The sequence below is a fragment of the Macrotis lagotis genome, chromosome 8 (assembly GCF_037893015.1).
Source record: "Macrotis lagotis isolate mMagLag1 chromosome 8, bilby.v1.9.chrom.fasta, whole genome shotgun sequence".
Lineage (NCBI taxonomy): Eukaryota > Metazoa > Chordata > Mammalia > Peramelemorphia > Peramelidae > Macrotis > Macrotis lagotis.
In genome coordinates, this window is record NC_133665.1 from 50,381,576 (window position 1) to 50,399,882 (window position 18,307).

Genomic DNA, 18,307 nt, shown 5'->3' on the forward strand with positions numbered 1-18,307 from the left:
ATGCTTACCAAAGTTTCTGGTAAATAAAATTAGGAGTCAAAGCATGATTTGAGCAACAAGCTCCATGTTCTTTCCCCTACATCATATTGTTACCTCAACTAAAAATGTTGGGGGGGGGTTTCATGTTTGAGTGCGATGGGTTCTCTGGGAGCAGGGAAAGCCAACTGGGAAAGGGAAGCAAAATGGAAAGCAGAAGAAACCCCAAACCTGAGGATGACCTGGGGCCTAGACTCTGGAAAGTAGATGCTGCTGTCCAAGGTAACAGATTTTTCTCAGAAGTTCACAATTCTATCTCTGGACACCAGAGGGCAGTCACATTGAGGGAAGGCAGAAAGGGAAGACTGAAATCTCAGGAGGCCCTCTAGTGAGTGGACAATAAATACACAGGAATTAGTCAGAAAATTTCCCCTGGAGTCCTGAATGTAATACTAGCTATTTGACTGGGGGTAAATAAGTTGTGCATTATCTTCATAAAATAAAACAATGATAATAATGTCTGCTTATCACTGTGAGAAAAGTGACATGTAAACCTTCCAGCATGGAGAAAAGTGAGCTCTTATCTGTGTGTCTGGATTTTGCTGTTGACAGTGGCAAGAGGAATGATATAAAAGACACTAGAGCCCAGAGATTGGTGCTTCCAAAGATCTGGAGATGTTGATTCTGCTTGGGGCAGGAAAAAGGATGGCCCAGCATTGATCTGGGGGATATGGGGAGGATTTCTTCCTAGTTGATGAAGGGCTATTATAATTGGTATCTCTCATCCCAGAGACTCTGCCTCTCTATCTTGCAGGATTGTCTTGTATACTTAATGACAGGTGCATGATGACATTTCTAAGCCTTACTGTAATGTACCTTTGGATAAGAAGGAAAAAGTTCAGGTCTGATCAAAGGAGAAGAAAGTTCCTGTGTTTTGAGAGAGGATGGTTGCAAAGGGCATGATTTCAAGTGAGCCCAAAAGAGCATCCTTTTAACTCCCAGGCTTAACAATGGGTTGAGGCCACATTGATTGTAGTCATAGAGTGGTTTCAAAGACCTTTAATTAGAACAGGTGCCCGCTCAAATAAAATCAATGCTACCAAAATTAGAAGGAAAACAGAAAGCGGGGAAATAATTTTCACAGCTAGGGCTTCTGATAAAAGTCTCATTTCTAAAATATATAGAGTAATGCATCAAATTTATAAGGTTATAAGTCATTCCTCAATTGATAAATGGTCAAAGGATATGAACAGACACTTTTCAAATGAAATTGAAACTATATATATATATATATATAATCATATAAAAATACCCCAAATCATCACTGATTAAAGAAATTCAAATTAAGTTAACTATGAGGTAGTTACACCTATCAGATTGGCTAAGATGCCGAAAAGGAAAAAATGATCAATGTTGGAGACATTAATGTACTGTTGGTGGAATTGTGAACTGATCCAACTATTCTGGAGAGTAATGTGGAACTATACCCCAAAAGCAATAAAACTGATCATACCCTTTAACCCAGCAATATCAATACTAAGCCTATATCCAGAAGAAATCATAAAAAATGGGAAAAGTCCCACATGTTCCAGCATATTCATAGCAGGGTTTTTTTTGGTAGTGGCAAAGAATTGGAAATTGAGGGGATGCCTATCAATTGAGTAATGGCTGAACAAGTTATGTTATATGAATGCTATGGAATATTACTGTTCTATAAGAAACCATGAATGGTCGGACTCTAGAGAAGTATGGGATGAATTATAGGAACTGGTAAGCAAAGGAAACAGAACCAAGAGAACATAGTGCACATAAACAACAACACTGTGAGTTGTTCAATCTTGATGGATGCAGCTCCTCTCAGCCATTCAGGGAATTAGGACAACCATAGGAGATCCCTATAGACAATGCTATCCAGAGGAAGAAAAACCAATTCAAACAAACCAAAAAACCCTGAAAAATCTGAATGAATACTACCATTCACTTTTTTTTTTTAGGTTTTTGCAAGGCAAACAGGGTTAAGTGGCTTGCCCAAGGCCACACAGCTAGGTAATTATTAAGTGTTGGAGACTGGATTTGAACCCAGGTACTCCTGACTCCAGGGCCAGTGCTTTATCCACTACGCCACCTAGCCACCCCTACCATTTACTTTTTTGAAAATTTCCTATCTCATGGTTTTCTTTTTCCCCCTTAATCCTAATCCCTCATCCTAAAAATGACTAATCTGTAAGCATATTAAACACAAATATATATATATATATATATATATATATATATATATACACACACAATATTCACCTATTTGCAGCTGAGAGGAGGGAGTGGAAAGGGAGGGTGAAAGGAAATAATGTAATTTTAAAATATGCATATGCCTGTGGATGAATGTTGAAAGACTTTTATAACCTGTAATGAAAAAACAAAATAAAATATCAATTGGGGAAAAAAAAGGTGCCTGCTCATTTTAACTCCTAACTCCTTTCACATTGCTACTCCCATGGGGCAGCTAAGTGGTGCAATGGATAGAGTACCGACCCTAGAGTCAGGAAGACCTGAGTTCAAATCTGACCTCAGACACTTAATAATTACCTAGGTATGTGCCCTTGGGCAAGCCACTTAACCCCATTGCCTTGTTAAAAAAAACCCTAAAAAAAATTCCTACTCCCACCCCAACCCCTGTTAACTCCTTCCTTTATCCCCACAATAGCCCACCCCTCTCCCTTTTTGACTCCACTTCGCTGTCCTCTTTTTCATCTTCTTCCCTCTCTCACTGCCTCTGCTCCTTGGACTGGGCCTATTCTGAGGATACACTCATTAGCATCTCTTCTGGATTCCATATCCCAAACTATTCATCCCTTGTTCTTTTAGGAAGGACCAGAGTGGGGGCTGGTGAGAGTCCCTGCTGCTCCCATCATCAGCACAGCCAGGGCCTTAGGGTCCATGTGAATCTTCTGATGTCGAAGAAGGTTAGAGCGACGGCTGAAACTCTTGCTGCACAGGGGGCAGGGGTAGGGCCGCACACCACGATGAGCTCGCTGGTGTGCAGTGAGGTGAGAGCTATGACTGAAGCTTTTGCCACAGTCACCACAAGAGTAGGGCTTCTCCCCTGTGTGGGTGCGCTGGTGAGAAGTGAGGTTGGAGCACTGGCTGAAGGGTTTGGCGCACTCTGGACAGGGGTAGGGTTTGATGCCTGCGTGGGTCTGCCGGTGGGTGATCAGGGCCGAACTCTGGGTGAAGCACTTGTTGCATTCTGGGCATCTATGAGGCTTAGTGCCCATGTGGGTTCCCTGGTGGGTCACCAGATCGGAGCGCCGAGTAAAGCACTTGGCACAGCAGCCACACACGTAAGGCTTCTCCCCAGTGTGGATGCGCTGGTGCTGGATCAGTGTGGAGTGATGGCTGAAGCTCTTCCAGCAGACAGGGCAGGTGTAGGGCCTGTCCCCGGTGTGGATGATCTGGTGCTGAATGAGGTGGGTGCTTCGGCTGAAGCACTTACCACAGTCTGTACAAGTATAGGGCTTCTCCCCAGTGTGTATACACTGGTGGGTCACCAGATGAGAGTGCCAGCTGAAACCTCTGCCACACACTTCACAGGTGTAAGTTTTTTTGGTGGGAAGGGTAAGCTGGGGGATCACGAGTTCAGGTTTGTCCCCTGTTGGGGCTGGGCCTTCCCCACTGCTGTCTTGGTAGTATCTCTCAGGGATGCAATAAGAAAGTCCAGGGGTATTTTAAGGTCTTCATCAGATAGGATCAGTTTCTTTTGACTCTTCTCCAGGAAGCTAAACTGCTGACTTTCCCCTGAATTCTCCCTGCTGTCTTCTTGCTCTGTGGTTTGTGCTACATCACCATCAGCTCTTCTCAAACCAGTACCAAGCATGTCTGCATGACCAGCAGCTTCCATTGGAGGAACAAACCCGACTTTTCTTATCTTTACAGCTTCTGAATTAAGAGAGATTCAGATAAAGATTACCCTTTGACCCAGCATTGCCACTACCAGGTCTTTATTCCAGGAGAGATGAAAAACAGGAAGTAAAAGGACCTACATGTATAATGAAATTTATAGCAGCTCTATTCTAATGGTGAGGAACTAGAAATTGAGGGGATGGCCACCAGTTGGGGAATGGCTGAACAAATTGTGGTATGTGTTTATAATGGAATGCTATTCTCCTATAAAAAATGGTGATCAGGATAATCTCAGTAAAATCTAGAAAGACTTACATGAACAGATGCAATGTGAAATGTACTAAATACAAAGTAACAGCAATATTGCAGGATGATCAGTTGTGAATGACTTTCCTCAGCAATGCTGTGACCCAAGACAATTCTGAAAGATTTATGATAAAGAATATTATCCAGATCCAAAGACAGAGCTGATGGTATCTGAAGACAGGTTGAAGCATACTTTTCTTTATTTTTCTTGAGGTTTCTCTTTTTGGGGGAGGAGGGGGCTATATTTTACCTTCACATGACTATTATGGTAATATTTTGCATGACTATATATATATTTTAGGTTTTTGCAAGGCAAATGGGGTTAAGTGGCTTGCCCAAGGCCACACAGCTAGGTAATTATTAAGTGTCTGAGACCGGATTTGAACCCAGGTACTCCTGACTCCAAGGCTGGTGCTTTATCCACTATGCCACCTAGCCGCCCCACATGACTATATATCTTTAACCTATATCAAAAACTTGCTTTGTCAATGAGGGAGAGTGGGGTACGAAGAAGGGAGAGAATTCAGAACTTAAAGTTTTAAAAATGTATGTTAAACCTTGTTTTTACATGTATGTTAAACCTTGTTTTTACATGTAATTGGGGAAAAATAAAAACAAAGTGTAAAAAATTGTTAGAAAGGAAGATTTTAGAAGGCAAAAATGAGATAATATGCTAAGTTCTAAAGGGCAGAAGGTAAGGAAGGATCTGAAAGGAAGAAAAGAACATTGAAAGGTATCTAGTTCAACTGCAGTTGATGGAGAAAACAAAAGCCCAGATAGGGAAAATCAATTATCTAGAATCACAGGAAAGAAAGAGAAAAATATAAGAAATACTCCAGAGAATCAAGAACCAAATTCTGCAGAAGAGCTCATCTCCAACACAGCTAAACCCTCAGGGAATGGTGTCAGAAATGAAAATGAAAAAAAAAAGACCCACACAAAAAAATTTGGGAGTACTGGTTCCATTACTCTTTATCTCTCTTTATAAAGAATAGGAGAAGCTATGTTGACTTAAAGCATCTCAAATCATGTTCTGATCTTTGAGAATGGAGGACAATATCATTATCATCATCATCAACATCATCATCATGTGCAAGGCACTTTAAAAATATAATCTCATTTGATCCTTCCAACAACTCTTGACCGGACCCCCAGGGTTTAAGAGTCTTTACTAGTTGTGTGACCCTAGGCAAGTCCCTGATTGCCTAGACCATAGCAAGAAACAGAATAGGGACCATCCCTTACCCAGGTTGGTGCCTCTCCTCTGCTGCTGAAGGGAAAAAGACAAAGGCTCAATCATTGTTGAAACCAAGGTTAAAAATACCCAACAAACTTGCACTACAAAGGGAATATTTTAGGACTGCTTTAGAAATTGTAACTATAGAGTTAGGACTTTAGAAGTCATTTAATCCAATCTATCTTTAATGTCCTTGAATCTCTACTTGAAAATATCCAATGATGGGGATCTTACCCCACTTATAGCAGCCCATTCTAATTAGGGACAGCTTTAACAGGCTCTTTTTCCTTATATTGAGCAGAAATCAACCTCATGGAAGCTTTTTTTCTTACTTACATGTCTTCTGGGTTAATTCCTCTTTTGGGTGTTTACCCTTCCAATTTTTGAAGACAACTATCTTGTCATCTCATTATCTTCTCCAGGTCTCCCAAGCTCCTTCAACTAATTTCAGGTTACATGGTATCTGATCCCCTTATCATCCCGGGTCACTTCCTTTGGACATGCTCCAATCTGACAGTGCCCTTTCCTAAAATGTAGTATCCAGAACTGATGTGCCTATAGGATGTCAGACTGTGTGAAGAGCCAAGGAAGCTAGGAATTCAAAGTCACTGCCATTAAAAATCATTTCAAAAGCACCTGTCCCTATTTGTTAACTCCTGGTCCTGAGAAATGAGAGTGTAAACAGTAGGTTCTTAAAAATTATTCCTCAAAGTGCATTATCTTCTGTTGGTTTGGACAAGCAAGATTAAAAAAAAAAAAGCAATGATGACATGGTGCCCCAGGCTGATATCCTAGCACTCATAGGGCAGAGGTTCTCTATCTCAAAAACCCCTAACAGTCAATGAAAACATTTAATATATATATATGGAGAGAGAGAAAAAGAGAGTACACATGAGAGAAAGAGAGAGAGAGTTTGGTGGCAGAGTAGATAAAGCACTGGTCTAACCTTGGAGTCAGGAGAATCTGAGTTTAAATCTGACCTCAGACACTTGATACTTACTACCTGTGTGACCTTGGGTCACTAAGTCACTTAAGCTTGATTCTTGCGGCATCACCTCCCTGATGTTGTCTGTTTCTTTGAGAATGAAGGACAAACAACAACAAATACCAAATCTTCCAGAAATACTTTCCCTGATCACTCATTTGGAAGGGACCTTTTTTTCCCTCAGTATTAAAGTGTTCTTTTTCCAAGAACACTTCAACCATTCCTCTGATTTCACACAAGACAAGGGCTCACATGGAGGTCAGAAGAAGGGATACATGGACACTCTCAAATTCTCTTTGAAGAACTCTGGAATCTATCATGAGACACAGGCAACATGGCACAGAGAAAAGAAGGCACAAAGAAGGCACTGTGTCCTATGAGCACAGCAGAATTATAGTAGCTCAAAAGAAGTATGAGATACAAATTTAGAGACCTCTCCACTCCAAATGTCCATGTGGACTATTTGTATTCAACCTATGGTAAAGCCTTCTGAGTTTATATTGGTGTGATCAACCACAGTAGGGAAATTGTAACTTGATCCCAATATTGTGAAATCATTTGGGTTCTCTTTAAGCACAAAGGACAATAACCAACCAGCTTTTCCTCAGCTATGCATTTATCAGGCAGTACTTTGTGTTACAATTATCTATATATGTCTTATTCCCCTTCTAGAATATAAGGTCGGTAATACTGCAATGAGAGTGGGAACTAGTCATTTACCTAAACTATGCATCTCCTTTATTACTTAATATAATTCTCTGCGGCCTGTAGGCATTTCAAAATCATCCATAAACTTGAATCTCTGCCTATTTATATAGGCCCAACTCAGATGATCTTTTATTATATCTTCACCAATTCTCCCAACTAGAAACGAGTCCTCCTCCCAAAGAAATTCTCAATATATTCTTCTATTCACTTAATTATTTTCTAAATTTTGTTATAGGTATTTGTACATAAACTCTGAGGGTTATATGCAACAGCAATAACCAAATTTAGAAAATACAAGTGATGACCTTGTATGTGCAAAGTTCTCTGAAAAAGTCATTTTTCTCTTTGTATTCCAGGTCCTAGAACAATACATTGTATATAGAAGGTACTTAATCAGTACATTTCTGAATGAATTGAATTGGTTGGAAAAAAATTGAGAATTTGAGGTGCAGAAGCATGAAGTAGCATAGATATAAGAATTTAAATCTTACAAATGGAAGCCCCTAAGAAAGTATGGTCAGGCATACCTCAGAATTTGCTTTGTACTCTTTAGCATTATGGGCCACCATGATTTTTTTTTTGGTTTTTGCAAGGTTAAGTGACTTGCCCAAGGTCCCACAGCTAAGTAATTATTAAGTGTCTGAGTCCAATTTGAACTCAGGTCCTCCTGACTCCAGGGCTAGTGCTCTATCCACTGTGCCACCTAGCTGCCCCCTATTGCTTACTTTTTACCTATGTTTCTATTTCCCTCAAACAAGCTGGTAAATTGAAAGAGGTCTAAGCTCAAAGTCAAAATACCTGGGTTCAGGTCTTGTTTCTGCTAATCATCAGGCCATATGACTTTGAACAATTCACTCAGTCTCTTTTGACCTCTCCCCTATAAAACATAGATATAAATTGTGAAGCACTATAGAAAATGTGACCTGTCATTATTAGAAGGAAGAACTAGGAACTAAAAGTACAAAATGGTAGATTTAGCTTTAATGTATGGGAAAATGTCCTAGAAATCAGAGCTGTCCAAAACTGACTGCCCTGGAAAATACTTGGTTTCTAGTTCTCCCTTTGATATTGATAAGAATTCAGGAACAGAGTAAGCATGAAGGAAAAAAACAACGAATATAGATCTCCCAAATGGGCATCAAAAGGTGATTTCAGATTCAGGGAACAAAATATATGTTTTAGTAGAAGAAAATATCAATTGAGAGAGAGAAATAGAGAATTAAAGTCCTCAAACTTCAGGAACACAATGCACTTTAAAGACCAATCCATCATAGAAACCTTGAGCAATTGAATCCTCACCTAAGGCCAGGCCATTTTTCTCCTGAATGATATCTCTGTAGATGCCCCTCTGAACAGGGTCCAGCTGGCTCCATTCCTCTCTTGAAAGGTACACAGCTATATCCTCAAAAGTCACTGGCATCTGGAAAAATATGACAACTCAGCTCTCAGTCTCTACAAGTCAGGGACCTATAAAACATGAGGCTTATAATTCTACTACACAAGTGACTTGAAAGATTCAGAAAGCAGGGCTGGAGGACCAATAACAGGAGCTCTGATGACGAGGTTAACCTAAGGAAGATGAAGCTAAGGGATGACTTTAAAATATCAGTTTCAAATTTTTACTATAGAAAGGACTTAATTATATATCAAAGAGAAAGTGACAAGCAACTAGACTTCATCTCCAGTAAGGGCAACTCAAAAGCACATAAGCTTCCCTGTTGTGGTTGTTTAAAAAAAAAAGTAACATATTAATGACTTCCATGCCCCCAAAGCACCTTGATAATTGGTTCTCCCAATCCAAGTTGAAAACTTCAGCTTTTCTAGATAAAGACTCCATTCATCCCTATGAATTCTAATTCTGGCCTGTTTCCAATCTGCTTGAATAGTTGGGCTCCCCTGGCTTTCCCTATTGAATGTGCTGTCTCAGTAAGAGTGTTGTTAATCCATTGCTTGAAGCTTGAAGTTACAATTCCCAGCTTCTGTGTAGGTAGCCCATCCTGCTGCTCTAATGGAGGAGACAAATCCCCAGCCTTCTCCTTATACCAAGAGCTAAAGTTGGGGGTGCCAGTGTGGGCTAGCATTGAACACCCTTCCTCCTCCTACTATGTCTCAAAGACCCAAAGGCATAGCAACTGCTTTGTTGTATCTGACCCTTGTTACCCCATCCAACCATTCTGCTTTAGGTTCCCACATTATATCTCCTTGAATCTCAACATTTCCCTTACGTGAATTAAACTAGGCCTTTTCTGGATACTAAAGTTCCCTATTAGGCCATCTTAAGATGACCTCTAAAGACCTCTCCAGTCCTGGGAGAATGTTCCAATTTATAATCTATTACTATTATGCAAGCCCTGGTATTATATATTATATTGGAAATGACAATAACAGTGACTAGATATATCAAGGGCAAAGATGTATAAGGAGGAAGAGGGGAGACAGAGAGAATTGTACTACTTTCTTTTTGGGTTTTTGGTTTGTTTTTTTGGCAAAGTAATAGGGTTAAATGACTTGCCCAAGGTCACACAGCTAGGTAATTATTAAGTGTCTGAGATTGCATTTAAACTCAGGTCCTCTTGACTCGAGGGCCAGTGCTCTATCCACTGTGCCACCAACTGCCGCCTTGTACTATTTTCTTTCAATCTGTCCCTAAAAGATAGAGGCTCATGATACTCAGACTCCTCTTAAGATTCTAACATTAGTGGTAAAAAAAAAGTCCAGTTTCAGATTCTCCTACTGTCTGGGAATTTTTAAAAATGCTTTTAAATTCTGATTTCTTTTCCAGGGATCTGGTCCCAGTCAGGGAAACTCTCTAGCTCTGGAGCCTCACTGAGTCTAGGGCTAAACAGATCAGAACAGAAAAAGCTCTCATCAGGTCCCTTGACTTCTGGTCCAAGCATAGCAATGACATGAGAATGTATCTAGAAACCCTGCAGAGGTACTTCAGGAGGTGCCCTTGTCCAGATGTTCAAATGAGCACCAGGAGCCAGAGTGAACCACTGGCCTTTCAACTAGAGAAGATGAAGGGATAAGTATGTAGGAAGGAAGAGAGAGAGAGAGAGAGAGAGAGAGAGAGAGAGAGAGAGAGAGAGAGAGAGAGAAAGAGAGAGACAATAAATATACTATCTAATGAGATATTCCTTAAGATGGAATTAATATTTCTTAAGCAATATACTTATGATCAGAAGTTAGTCTCTTAACCTTTAAATAAGGGTTATAAAATGCTAGTCTGCTATGTAAGACCTGTCACCTACCACATTGACTTCACCTGTGTCAATATCTATCTGGTTATTACAATGTTAGTACCTTGATCAATAAACTTTAAGATAAGGGACATCCTGGATGAGCAGAAAGAAAACCCTATCATTGCTTGTAAACATTTACTCTTCAGAATAAATGGAATTCTTGTCAATAGGAATTTTCAGTAAATATTATAAGATTTGAGAGAATTGTATTTGTAAAACCATGTCATCTATGTGAAATCTCATTGGTTGGCCACCTACAGTTTTATTTCTCTTTTGTCTAAATTATATAAAAATTAGCCAAAATATTGGCTCAATGTTGGCATTTGTAAGGATGTCATCCACCCTTGGGTCCTGGTAAGATCCTAGAGAATTAAACTTCATTTATAAAACTAACTTGGTTGTATTATTTTAGCCAAAGGGAGAAAATGGTTAACAATACTCACTTGGGACCAAGCAGTAAGAAGTGCAGCTGCCATATCCTGATCTCTGGTGCTCCTCTCTCAGGGAAAAATAGAAATCTGTGGAATGGAAAGAACTGAGAAAAAAGAAAGATGTTCTTAGGGAGAGCAGCCCTGTCTTTTTTTTTTTATTTAAGGTGATGTGGTTAAGTGACTTGCCCAAGGTCACATAGCTAGGTAATTATTAAGTGTTGAGATCAGATTTGAACTCAAGTACTCCTGACTCCAGGGTCAGTGCTTTATCCACTGTGCCACCTAGCTGCCCACATAATATAGGTTAATTCTTTTTTTCACCAAGGCAATGGGGTAAAGTGAATTGCCCAAGGTCACACAGCTAGGTAATTATTAAGTGTCTGAGGTCATATTTGAACTCAGGTCCTCCTGACTCCAGGACCAGTGCTCTGTCCACTGAGACACACAGCTGCTCCAACCAGCCCTGACTTACTGACCATATACACCATAAGGAGGAGTACGATCTATTGGTTCTCATTCCAAACTCAAGAGAATTGACTCCATATAAGAACTTCTAATATAAAGCGGGGACGAGTCAAACCTCCAGAATCCCACCTCATCTTCCCCACCCCATTCACCTCTCTTCTGTCTTTTCCAAAGCCCTCTAACCTGTCCATAATCTATTCCAAATTCCTCTCCCTTTGTTTCTGTGTTTTATCTCTATCTGGCATGAATTGGGATTGCTCCTTTAGATGGCAATTCAGTGTCTCTGATCTTGATAATGGGCTCTGTACCCCTTCCTCCTGGCATAGCACAGCACCTCAGATTGGCATTGACTCATGTGTACCTCCCATGGGTGCCATCTTTCTTCTTTTTTTTAGGTTTGTTTTTTTTTTTGCCAGGCAATAGGGTTAAGTGGCTTGCCCAAGGCCACACAGCTAGGTAATTATTAAGTGTCTGAGGCCAGATTTGAACTCAGGTACTCCTGACTCCAGGGCCAGTGTTCTATCCACTGCACCACCTAGCCACCCCAGGGTGCCATCTTTCTTGAAAGCACTTCTTGTCTCTGCACAGTGCCTGGAACCTAGTAAGAACTCCAGTCAACTCCAGATGATGGGGGAAGATATTCCCAAAGAAATTCCTAATACCTCAGATCTGGATTCTTTTTTTTTTTTAGGTTTTTGCAAGGCAAACGGGGTTAAGTGGCTTGCCCAAGGGTAATTATTAAGTGTCTGAGACTGGATTTGAACCCAGGTACTCCTGACTCCAGGGCCAGTGCTTTATCCACTAAGCCAGCCACCTAGCCACCTCCTCAGATCTGGATCCTTGCTACAACCTTCTTCTCATCAGTCTAGTCTATCTTTTATATTTCTGCCAAAGTAATTTTCCTTAAGCATATATGTGACCATGTAACTCCATAATCATCCAACTTTAGTGACTTCCTAGGGCCTCTAAGATTAAATAGAAATTCCTCTAGATTTCAAAGCACTTGCCCCAATCTGTCTTTCCAATTTCATTAAAATGGGTTGGTTTATTCAAACTTGGCTTCAGACAATTCCTTGCTGTGTGACCTTAGGCAAATCCCATACCTCTGTTTGTCTGTTTCCTCATCTATAAAATGGGCTGAGAAGGAAATGGAAAAACCACTCAAGTACCTTTACCAAGAAAATACCAAATAGATCAGGAAGGGTTAGACATGACAAAAAACAACTAGACAACAACAAATTTATCAATGTAGGAAAAAAAATTACTCAGTGGTCTGTCTTTTAGATATGAATCTTGGAATTCAACTGAGCTGATCCTTGGATAAGAAACACACATCAATCACATCACCATGTCCCTACTCAAAATTTGTCCAACTTTGTATAAACTATCAGAGCTTATACTCAGATAAATAATATAACCTTCAAGGATGAAGCATAACATCAACTCTGAGTTGTGATCAAAGCATCAAAATAGGACTTTAGCAGAGAACTACTGACCGGGTCTATTGGACATTAAAGTTCAGATTTGTCATTCTTTTCTTCCTAATGGCTCTCATCTATTTTTAATCATGTGTCAATTTGAGACAACATACAGATCATAATACAGTTCCTGTGATTGGGGGTGCGGAACACCAACATGGTCCCTGATCTTAGAAAGGTCATACTCTGAGTTGGAGTAGAGAGAGAAAAAGGTGAGAGAAAAGAATGGTGTTATCAACTTCTTTTGACATTACATAGAAGTAGGAATTATAGTCCTAATTTAAGGAAACCAAATATACCTAGAAGCTATTTTTCTAGGCTTTCTCTCTCTGATTAGGAACTCACTGATCAAAAGCAAAAAATTTGTGGATATTGATTGTTGATTTAATAAATTTTTCCTCACCCTGTCACCATCTATAGTTCTCCCCTCTCTCCAAAAATATCAGTTTTATTGTGGGACAGTAGAAATAATATTAGGTCATAATCAAAGGATTCTACTACTTACTATATTTGTGATCTTGAGACAAGTCACTTAATGGCCCTTAGTCTTCAGCTTCCTCCCTATAAAATGAGGGGGTTGGATCAGATGCCTTTGAAGACACCTTCCAGCTCTAATATTCTATAATTTTAGTAGCTCTAATGTTTCTATCAGTCCAAGGAATCTGAACTGGAAGCTCCAGACACATGCCTTGGTTCTGTCATTATTTCTTACCTGGGAAATTCTCTCCCTGACCCAGGGAACAAGGAATTCTCCAGACTTTGCTGCCATCCTCTAAGTATGATAGTGGTTTCGCTCCAGTTGATGGATGTGTCCTATCTCCCTTTTTGTAGTCCTAGCCTTTCCAACTTCTCACCAGGATCCTTGGAGAGAGGCAGGAAGCAGAGGTGACAAGCAAGGACATCCTTGTCTGTCTGATTTCCCAGGTTACTGCAAGCAAAAGGAGGCCTGTTTTAGATAGTCAAATGTGTTCCTAATCAGAAAGATATATCCCTAACTTCTTCCTGAACTGCCTACAGAGTCTTATAAATATGTCTTCCCTTCAAAAAGCAATGTGTCACTGTGGGTAAATAATTTAATTTCTCTTGGTCTGTCTGACTAATCTCAGTTATAAAATAGAAACAATAATAACTATACCACCTAGGGATATTGAAAGGGTTTCATAAACTATAAAGTTTTTTGGAAATATGCATCATTATTGATGACATTAATAAGAATATTAGAGAATTTTTCTTGTTCATCACTAAAATGAAAAATAATTTTCTTGTTCAATCACTAAATTAAGATACAAATTACAGACTAGTCTAATTGGGAAAGATTTAATTATAGAGGGCTGAAGCTGAAATAAGGACCCATGATATTTCCCACGGGGAGGGGAGGGGTTCAAAGGAAGAAAGATGGCAGCTGAGTGTGTTTGTCCTTCAAAAAAAATGAAGAATGAAAAAACTACAGTCCTTTGATACAGGCTTAATATCCTGTCCTCTCACTAGCAGTAGTGTGGGGAGATCAGTGGCAAGGTCAGAAGATTTAGAGACAAGGAATCTAGGTTTAAATTCTACCTTTTCTGCTTATTAAGTGTTTGTCCATGAGTAAATTACTTTGTCTCTCTGGTTTTCAGTTTCCTAACCTGTAAAGTGAGATTGGACTAGATATCCTGCAGGGATCCCCTTCCAATGTTAGTCAGATTTGATTGCCCCACCTCCAAGTACTCTAGAATAGAGCCTGCTTCACTCTAGATCTTCTCAAGGCTGAGGCATTCTTGTTCATCCTTTCTCTTCTCCAGTGCCCCCTCTTCCAAACCCAAGTGTTGGTCCCTCCCAGCTCCTGACTTTGACCTCACTTAGGTTGCTATGGTCTAGCAGCCTATCTAGCCCATCCTATCTACCTGTCCCAGATCCCAGGCGACCTCCCCTCACCAGCCCCCTGGGACTCACCTATGTGAGGCAGTGGGGGAGGGGATGCCTGCAGGAGGAGAGGGAGGGATGGAGGGGGGAGTATTTCTTCTTGCCCTGGGGTAAGCAGGCAGGCTTTGCAGCATACACTGGTTGCTTGGAGCCAGTGATGGGGGCTGGGATCAGGAGTGTGGATTTGACAGGAAGTTGCCTCCCAGATCCTATGCCCCTGCGCAGCTGCAGCCTTTCCGGCTTCCAGGGATTAGTGGGTTCTGAGATTTGTGAGAACCAGAGCTGAATTTTAGAGGTTCCCCCTATCTCCACTCCCTTGTCCTGACCCAAGGGCTAGGAACAACCTGTGTTTCAGGAAATGGATTATTAACTGCTTATTAACTTTTACCCCTAAATCATCTGCAGCTCTCTCAAAGTCTCAGGAGAGGCTCCTGGATAGGTCATCAGCTTCCTTTGGGCAAACCCATACCTACACACCACACACCCAGCACACATCCATGCCCACATCAATCCACACACCCCCACTCATCCCGACAATCCCTTCCTGGCTTAGAGTCCCCGAGTTCTAGTGATTGTAACATAACTCAAAAGAGCCACGAACATCTTCTATGGGATCTCTGCAAAAAAATGTGGGACACATTTTTCCTAGCCCTAAAACCTTCAAATACATTTGACAATCACTGCCTCTCCTCCTCTAAAGTGAGAGAATATATGTGGTTTCCAAGTTGTTGTACCTAGTTATTTCATTGTCAAATCCCGTTATCTTGAGACTTCTTCATGAGGGATATATAATCTATATATTCTTATTTTTTCCTACGCCCTAATGTCACTTTGTTAATCACTGCCCTTGAATTCCTAATATATATCAGGCCTTTGAATGCCTCATTTGTTTAATAAAAGTCATAAATTAAAATACTTCGGGGCGGCTAGGTGGTGTAGTGGATAAAGCACCAGCCTTGGAGTCAGGAGTACCTGGGTTCAAATCCAGTTTCAGACACTTAATAATTACCTAGCTGTGTGGCCTTGGGCAAGCCACTTAACCCCATTTGCCTTGCAAAAAAAAATTAAAATACTTCCACTGGGAAATGGCTGAATAAATTGTGTTATATGATTGTGATAGAATATTATTGAGCTATAAGAAATGACAAGCAGGTGATGTCAGAAAAACCTGAAAAGATTGATGCATAGTGAAGTGATCATAACCAGGAGAATATTGTACACAGTAACAGCAATATTGTGTTTTTTAAATTTATTTTTCCAAATGTATGTTAAGAGTGTATTCAACAATCTTTTTGTAAGGGTGTAGATTCCAAATTTTTCTCCCTCCCTCCCTTCCAACTTCTCCTACCCTTCAAAGAGAGTAATCTAATATAGGTTATACTTGTCTAACTATGTTAAACATATTTCTATATTAACCATGTTGTGAAAAAAGAATCAGAACAAAAAGGAAAAATCATAAGAGGGGAAAAAATAGAACAAATTTTAAAAATTGAAAATAGTAAGTTTTTGGTCTGTATTCAGACTCCACAGTTCCATCTTTGGATGTGGGTGATATTTTTCATCACAAGTCCTTTAGAATGCCTGATTATTGTACTGCTGAGAAGAGCAAATCCACCATAGTTGACCATCAGACAATGTTGCTGTAAATGTGTACAATATTCCAGTTCAACATCAATTCATGCTAGTCTTTCCAGGCTTTTCTGAAGTTCATGATTTCTTACAGAACAATAATATAACACATATACAATGATTTGTTTAGTCAGTCCCCAGTTGATGTGCATCCCTTCAGTTTTCAATTCTTTGCCACTATAAAAAGAGCTGCTATTAATATTTTTGTACATGTGAGTTTTTAATCCTTTTTTATTGGTCTCTTTGAGATGCAGACCCAGTTAGTTGTATTGCTGTATCAAAGAGTATTCACAGTTTTACTGCCTTTTGGGCATAGTTCCAAATTGCTCTCCAGAAAGGCTGGATCAGTTCACAACTCCAGCATCAACACATCAATGTCCCAGTTTTCCTGTATCCCCTCCAACATCAATACTTTTCCTTTTTTTTGTCATGCTGGCAATCCTAACAATATTACAATAAAGAATCATAAATAACTAATTTGTCAACGATCCAAGACAGTTTCAAAGGATTCCTGATGAAACATGCTATCTGCCTCCAGAAAAAGAGCTGATATTATCTGAATACAGGGTGAAGCATATTATTTTTCACTTTCTTTTTTTGTTCAAGTCTTCTTGTACAAAATGATTAATAGGTTAATATTTTTATACAACTACATATGAATAATATATCAATTTGTTTACTATCTCAGCAGAAGGGAGATGAGGGAGAGACAATAAGAATTTGCAATTCAAAACTTTAAAAAAAACAGAGGTTAAAAATTGTTTTAACATGTAATTGGGGAAATGATAAAATATTATTTTTTTAAAAATAAAGTGGGGGGGCAGAGCCAAGATGGCGACAAGAGAGGATCATCTCTTAGGTGCTCTCTCTTAAAACTTGTAAGCTAAGGACTCTAACTAAATTTTAGAGAGACAGAACCCACAGAGGGACCCAGTGAAGGAGTTCTCCAACTCAAGGTAACCTAGAAAAGAATGGAAAGGCTCTGCTCCCTGGGGTTGGAGGGGCAGCCTGCCAGAAGGGTGGCCCACCAGAGAAAGAACTTCAGCCTCCTGGAGGCAGCCCCAGGACACTAAGAACCGTGGCTCACAGCAGCGGGGGAGTTTCCTGATCTACACCCTGGGGAGCATCAGGTACAACTTGGAGTAAAAGTGAGGGGGAATCTCTGCCAGAGCTAGCACATGAAGCCCAGCCCCCAGGGCACACAGTGAGCAGCGTGGCCAGGGCAACCCAGATCCAGGAACCAGAAGCAGGTGGAGCTGGTAAGCAGGAGCCCCCAGGGCATGAGCTAGCTGAGCCTAGGGAGGGAGCTGAGCTCTGTCCTCTGTCCCTGGAACAGGACTCTGGGGCTCTGACCACATTCAGATCCTGATCGCATTCTAGGCCCCCCCCATAGAACAGCAGGCCCCCCCCCACCTCAGCCCCATGGCAGAGGGGGGCACATATGGTCATTCACAGATCAGGAGGGAGGACAAAGCCTCACACACTGAGATCCTTGTGGGGGTGTCCCAAAACCTCAGGAAGCACCCACACTCAGGCTGGGAAAATGGGCAAGCAGAGAAAAAAAGAGGAACACCATTGAGAAATACTTTGCTTGTGATCCCAAGAAGGATCAAAACACTCAATCTGAAGATGAGGAAGTCCAAGCTCCTGCATTTTAAGACTCCAACAGAAATTGGACTCAGGCTATTACAGAACTCAAAAAAGACTTTGAAAATCAAGTGAGGGGCGGCTAGGTGGTGTAGTGGATAAAGCACCAGCCTTGCAGTCAGGAGCACCTGGGTTTAAATCCGGTCTCAGACACTTAATAATTACCTAGCTGTGTGGCCTTGGGCAAGCCACTTAACCCCATTTGCCTTGCAAAAACCTAAAATAAAAAAAGAAAGAAAATCAAGTGAGGGAGTTAGAAGGAAAAATTGGGAAAAGAAATGAGAGAGATCCAGGAAAAACATGAAAATGAAGTCAGCAGCTTAGTCAAGGAGATCCAAAAAACTGCTGAAGAAAATAGCATGCTAAAAACCAGCTTAGGTTAAATGGATAAAACAGTTCAAAAA

At 40.5% G+C, this 18,307-nt stretch overlaps 1 protein-coding gene across 1 annotated transcript; it reads right to left on the reverse strand.

Annotated features, from left to right (window-relative positions):
- Nucleotides 1-2,704: 2,704 nt before the first annotated feature.
- Nucleotides 2,705-15,156, reverse strand: ZNF205 (zinc finger protein 205). The gene is given in 7 exon segments (XM_074198986.1): nt 2,705-3,679; nt 3,682-3,909; nt 8,409-8,529; nt 10,795-10,869; nt 13,580-13,653; nt 14,732-14,887; nt 15,105-15,156. Coding segments are annotated over 7 exon segments (1,551 nt in total). The 3' UTR covers nt 2,705-2,834.
- Between the last annotated feature and the right edge of the window lie 3,151 nt (nt 15,157-18,307).